Raw genomic sequence first — 6000 nt, 5'->3', positions numbered from 1 at the left:
TATATATATATATATACACATACACAATGTCAGACTCCATGTCTTTCTAAGGAAATGTTTCTTCCAAAACACATATATAGAGGGCAAAACTTACACAGTCTAAAATCCAGAGAACTTCCTCCCTTTAAATCCCCCTATCTGTTCCCAAAGGCCACTACATTAAACATTTTTAGAATACTGGTCTAAATAACAGAACTGACCGAACATGTTTTTATTTTGAGATGTCGCTCAATTCCTCCAGGTAAGAGGAACAGTTGTCTCTTGGAGCTTCTCCCGGCCTGGGGGGGGGGGGAAAAGAAACATATCAGAAGTTATATAGATAAATAATACATTCATAGTGGGAGATCAATGTCAGCCTTGTGCAGGTTTTCTTTATTTTGAATAGGGCCCATGCTCCCGGACAGGTATACTCTTCACTTACCACCATGGCTTTGAGTTCCATAGCACTGGGGAATTCACAGCGCCCTCCATACAACAAGGTTTTGCGCAGATTCTGCTCACAGGCTTTTGCTATCCCTGTTAAACCAAAAAAGAAGGGACATGAATGCTCATGAAGCACATTGCCATGGTATACTCAGCCTAGTATTTACAAGGACATTGAACAAGGTCAAGTGTCCAGACCTTTGTTCCTCTTCTCAGGTCTTCTGGTTACCTTGGAAGTGCAGCCCGGGGCTTCTGCACGTGTCCTGAAGGAACTTGAACAGGTACAGTTTTAGGACCTCTGAACACCTGTGATAAGCTGTAAGGATGTATAGAAGCCTCCAGCCTCTCTGACAGCTGTCCCTATAAAGGCAACAAAAGGGTTGGTTGTAATTTACTACAAAAACCAACTAAAAGGGTACAGTATACAAATGCTGGTAGAGTCATCCTCTCCATTTTGGGTTTCCCATCACTTCCTGTCCTGGTGACAATGGTCACCAGGACAGGAAGTGGTGAGAAACCCAAAATGTTATTGTCACCAGAAAAGGAGGTGAGGGGAAATCTTTCAAAAGGGGAGACCTGTTCCAGTGACAGCTAAGTGTGAATTTCCCCTCACTTAGGAATTTTGTACTCACCATAAAATCCTTTTCTAGGAGTTCATTGAGGGACACAACTTGATGATAATAAGCAACCTAGGAGGCAGTTTAGCACAGCTTATCATCATCAAGTTGTACCCCTCAATGGACACTAAAGAAAGAGGTTTTGGTTTTAGATCAATGTTAAAATAACTGACAGCATAATATTTACACCTTATGCGGTGACCTCTATTTTCATCTATTGTGTAAGGGGGTTACTTACGTCTTAGTGCTGGAGTTCTCCGTGATCTGCTTTATGATCTGACAGTAGCTCTCGTCCTTCAGCACCTCGTGTTCCCCGCATATCTGCAAAAGACACATGACAGACAGCCGGTGAATGTCTTCATTCTCTCAGTATAATGCCCGTTCAGAGGCATGCCTAAAAGCCTCACCCCTCCTGGTAAATATCTGAACAAAGAGTCCTTGTATGTTATACAAAACCAATTGATGGCCCTGGTCAGAGCTGGAACAGGGGTGTGTTTTCCGTAGGGCCATTGCTGATAGAGACAAAATATCTGAACCCCTTAATTCCTTCAAGGATTCGTGTCAGGTTGGCTCATGTAGAAAAGACTGAACACCTGCCGGCAGGGTATGTAACACCATACATGGGTGGGATGCAGATCTACAGATTTCCCTTACTCCACAGCGAATTGATAGGATGTCACACCGAGTACATACTTCCACAATAGCAAACAGACATCAGGAACTCTTATACCGATGGTGCAGAATCCTAAGCACGACTTAGGACTAAAATATAACCACAGGTTGGCCACCACCACAGATGGTGACCATATCCAGCTCAGACTGACCCTTCAGAAGAGCATCCCCCATGAACCTCATTACAGCTGCAGGCAAAGAGAAGTTCAAACTACAGCTCCATACAGTTTTATCAAACATGTGACAACCAGAGCCTGGTACCTTGCTACACATTTTGTGGAGCTGTCCCTATTGGTCTGAGGTCCAGAAGTTAATTTAAAATTTCACCTCAGTAGATCTAGACCAAAATCCAAGGGGGTACCTGCTTCCCCTGAACCAGATACCGATTAAATGAAACAAGTCCTCAATAACGGATCAGAGGTATGCTTTCTCCATTTCTAAAAGTAGACCCATCACAAACCTGGGCAATCCAACCCAAGCCTATGATGGAAAATTTATAAGCGGAGGTAACCTTCAGTGAAGGTGACATTTTAGAACAATCAGCAGCTCAAGAAATATAGACAGTTACATTTATAATCTCCAATGTTTTCCTGTAATAGTTGAGCTCAGCCCCACCACTGTCCACCTTCTAAGACTCCATGTTGGCAATTTAATGATATGGCCCCACCACTGTGCAGCTTCTAAGACTCCATGTAGGCCCTTTAATGATATGGCTGACCTCGCTGACCATAAGTAGGCTTGGGAAGCAGAAGGGCTGGAGCCCTACTTGACTTTACAGGAAATAATTGAGATTCATATTCAGCTGCCTATATCCTTGGGTTTACTGATGGCAAGTTTTTTTCACTTAAGAAAACCTTTTCCTATACATTTTCTATCACATGCTCAGTCTGAATTGACCAGGTTTATGACAGGTTGATTTTCGAATTCAACCAGCCTCTCAAATAATAGATAAGAGGAGGCAAAAAGAGGTGCAAACTGAAAGTAATGTGCTTGCCCTATGAGTATACCAGGGGTAGTTATGACTGGGCCTCCTGACCTTACGTGTCCTGCATCTGTAACCTCCTGTAGTTACATAATTTATCAGTGTCCACATAGTCCCAGGGACAATGAAACCCTTTCTAGTCACACCGCTGGTGCCCAACCTACGGCCCCAGGGCCACATGCGGCCCTGCGGTACTTATACTGCAGCTGTACAGCGGACATCAGCAGTAAGTAGCAAGAGTATTGATTTGTATTGGGGCTGTAATGAGAGTGACCTCTAGCAATCTCATGTAACATGTTCCCAGTCTGTCTCCTGCAGCATGTCTCCAACCAAACTTGCAACATATCCATGGTCTATGGTCATCTCCTGTAGTACATCTGCAGTCTCTGAGAGCCTTGTGTAGCATTATATATACTCACTATTATGTGTGGCCCCTTAGGAGGTGTAGAGGGCCTTAGCTGTGGTCCTTAAAATCACCACTGAGTTATACCATAGAAACTGTTGCGTTTTTCAGCTGTATTTATATACTATACAATATAACTGTGGTTGGTCAATAAATACGCAAGCCCATACCTTCAAGACGGTGGTGACCATATCCAGCTCAGACTGACCCTTCAGAGGAGCGTCTCCCATGAACCTCATCACAGCTGCAGGAAAAGGGAAGGTCAATATACAGCTCGATACAGATTTATCAATCACCTGACTGTCCTTGCAAACTCATTGGGCATTCAGGAAAGCAGAGTATGGGACCGACAAGGTGTTTACATATAATGGACATTGCGGTCTGAGGACATGTTCCATTTGGTGCAGTGAAAGGCGTCTCCAAATTGAATCCTTTCAGTTCAGCGGAAGTTCTGGGTCAACTTTATCTGGGTTTTTGGAGTCCTTGACACACTGCAGGCTCTACACCATGGCCTGCATTTTATGAATGGGCTATAAAATGCAGGATGCCAAGTGGCAGTAACTTTGTGGTGCACCCGCTTGCCATTGTAAACAATCGACCCCCCCTATAGTATATGTTGCACCACGAAAAAAAATTTTTTTCCCACTGGTTATCTGACCACCATTTCATTCACTCCGTCTAGAAGGCCAGAACAATGGGTGTAGCTTAGCTGCACCGCATGCCCTATACACAGAAGGCACTTAAGGTTGACAACGCCACCACTGCATTTTGAGCTGCTGGTTAAGTGTTGTCACCCCGTTTTAGGGAAAGCCAATACAGAAACTGGCAGGATCAACAGGTAGTTAGGGGGGAAAAAATACAACAAAGATTTAAGCACTATTACGATATTTAAGTAGTTTTATATTAATATCATATTTGTGCTGCTTTGTAATCTCACCTAGGAAGAGTTCAGAGGCGATTCTGTTCATGCTGCTGTCACTGAATTCAATGAGGGATTCCTGTATGGGGTTCTGTAAAGAGACGCCAGAGCAATTTATAGGTATTATAACAGTGATTGTGACTTTTGTTCAGGAAACTCAGTTCATTCTGAAGCCAGATGTTAAAAATCAAACAAAATTTTGAACATTGGTGAAGTCTCTGATGTCATTATTGAATGTTCTGACCAGATTTTTTTTGTATATGATTTAGTGATCCCGTTTTTTTGGTAGCGAGTACAAATATTTTGTTTTCGGTACTCGCCGATTCCGAGTACCGATACCGGTCCTTCTGCTGGCATAGAGCCGGCTTCCCAGGCAATCAGGAAGCTGGGAGGCAGGTCATTACTCACCATCCGGGGAGGCCGGCTCCATTTTCCCCTTCAGCACTGCCAGTCAGAAATCTTCCTCTGACCGGAAGTTCCAGTATCAGGGAAGGCATCAGAGTACTTGCGCAAATACTCGGTATCGGCACCGATACTAGTATCGATATCGGTGCATCCCTAGTATGAATGTTCATGTGAAAATCTATCCATATATGGCTAGCTGTAGACTGGCATTGTAAAAAGGAGCAGTAAAGGCACAACCACTGTGTAGCATAACAAAGCAGGAAGCAGAGTCTGAGTATATAATGAGCAAATATGGCTGCCCAATGTACATTCTGTATGTAGTTACATATTTTAGAAAGTAACTGGGTTGTTAAAACCTCAACACATTGTAACAACTCTGCAATGCAAGCCTAGGATCTCAACTGCGGAGTGTGTACCTCACGGTCTGTTCAGTAAGGGGTCTCGGCTTTTACTCTCTCATGAAATTAGAGCAGTGTGTGAGACATGTCACATCATTCAGAACCGTGGTATCAAAAGTTGTAGTTACTGGGGGTGACAGGGTTAACTGTGAGGAAGACACCCGGTGGTGAAGTATGGTACTGAGCACTATTGCTTAATCCACTATTTCCCCTTAGGTTAATTAAATCAATTCACAGATGATATATGAAGACAAGTACTAGTGCAATTTGTATACAAGGTTTTGCCTCAGGGAGTCCAGTATTACCATAGAACAATGCTACGTGGTGATAGTAAATGATCTACAGTCAATTCACACAGTTGCTTATATATGATATGACTAATCCAGTTTAAGCAATTGCAAACGTTATGGTTAATGGGAGAGTAGTAGCCGATACTTGCGGTTTGTGAGGCTTGCTGCTGCTGGCACTCCTAGTGGGTGTTTAGCTGATGCTTGGCTCCCGGGTGTCAGTCCCCCTGTGCTGGATGGTAGAGGATTCGGGGCTCCTTCACTGTGAGGGAAAAGCTGGCTGCTAGAGGTCCGTCTAATCGGTCTGCGCTTTGCAGAGCGTGAATCTTCGGCGTTCACTGTTGCAAACAGTAGGACGTCGAAGATTCGTGTGGCCGCGTCTTAAGAGGGCTCCTGCGCTTGCGCCAGGAGGAGCCACGAGCCGACGTGCGCGTGCGCTGAAAGAGGCAGCCCTGGCCCGTTGTGCGCATGCGCGGTCCCGTATCGTGATTCCGGGACGGGAGACGGTGAGTCTCTTACACACATATTGGTGGGTGGGTGAGGTTCGCACATCTCTAACGCCCCTAGATGGCGCTGAAGAGTATAGGGGAGCTAGTGCCGTGTGAACAGCATCCACCCAGCTATATGCTGGGCAGATGTTTTATTAATAAAGCTGTATGTGTTCTATTCAACCCAACAAGTTCATTTGGATCATTAGAAAGTCTGTGTCTCCGTCACCTTGGTAAATTTCAGCAGTTCAGCTGGATCTCTGGACTCCCTGCTCTTCTTTGAGCCTGGTTTGGAGGAATCTCTGCAATCAGAGGAATAAGAAAGATCATTAGTCTTGTCAGATTTGACAGGTTCGAACAACTTCTCTATCCGCAACTATAAAAGCTACACTTTAATACAACCTGC

The 6000-nt window shown here is 44.4% G+C and overlaps 1 protein-coding gene across 1 annotated transcript in view; it reads right to left on the bottom strand.

Moving 5' to 3' along the window:
• Positions 1-6000, bottom strand: part of MYO15A (myosin XVA) — an 87880-nt gene that overhangs the window by 9052 nt on the left and 72828 nt on the right. The window contains exons 55-61 of the mRNA XM_018569305.1: positions 5824-5896; positions 4035-4107; positions 3268-3341; positions 1279-1361; positions 653-783; positions 422-516; positions 201-278 (exon numbers count right to left, since the gene is read on the bottom strand). Of these exons, the coding sequence (XP_018424807.1) occupies positions 201-278; positions 422-516; positions 653-783; positions 1279-1361; positions 3268-3341; positions 4035-4107; positions 5824-5896 (607 nt within the window). The remainder of the gene's footprint in view (positions 1-200; positions 279-421; positions 517-652; positions 784-1278; positions 1362-3267; positions 3342-4034; positions 4108-5823; positions 5897-6000) is intronic.

This window comes from Nanorana parkeri, unplaced genomic scaffold, assembly GCF_000935625.1.
Source record: "Nanorana parkeri isolate BGI_ZX_2015 unplaced genomic scaffold, ASM93562v1 scaffold1320, whole genome shotgun sequence".
Taxonomy (NCBI): Eukaryota; Metazoa; Chordata; class Amphibia; order Anura; family Dicroglossidae; genus Nanorana; species Nanorana parkeri.
The sequence above is the reverse complement of the archived record's forward strand: the minus strand, read 5'-3'. Positions and strand labels throughout refer to the sequence as shown.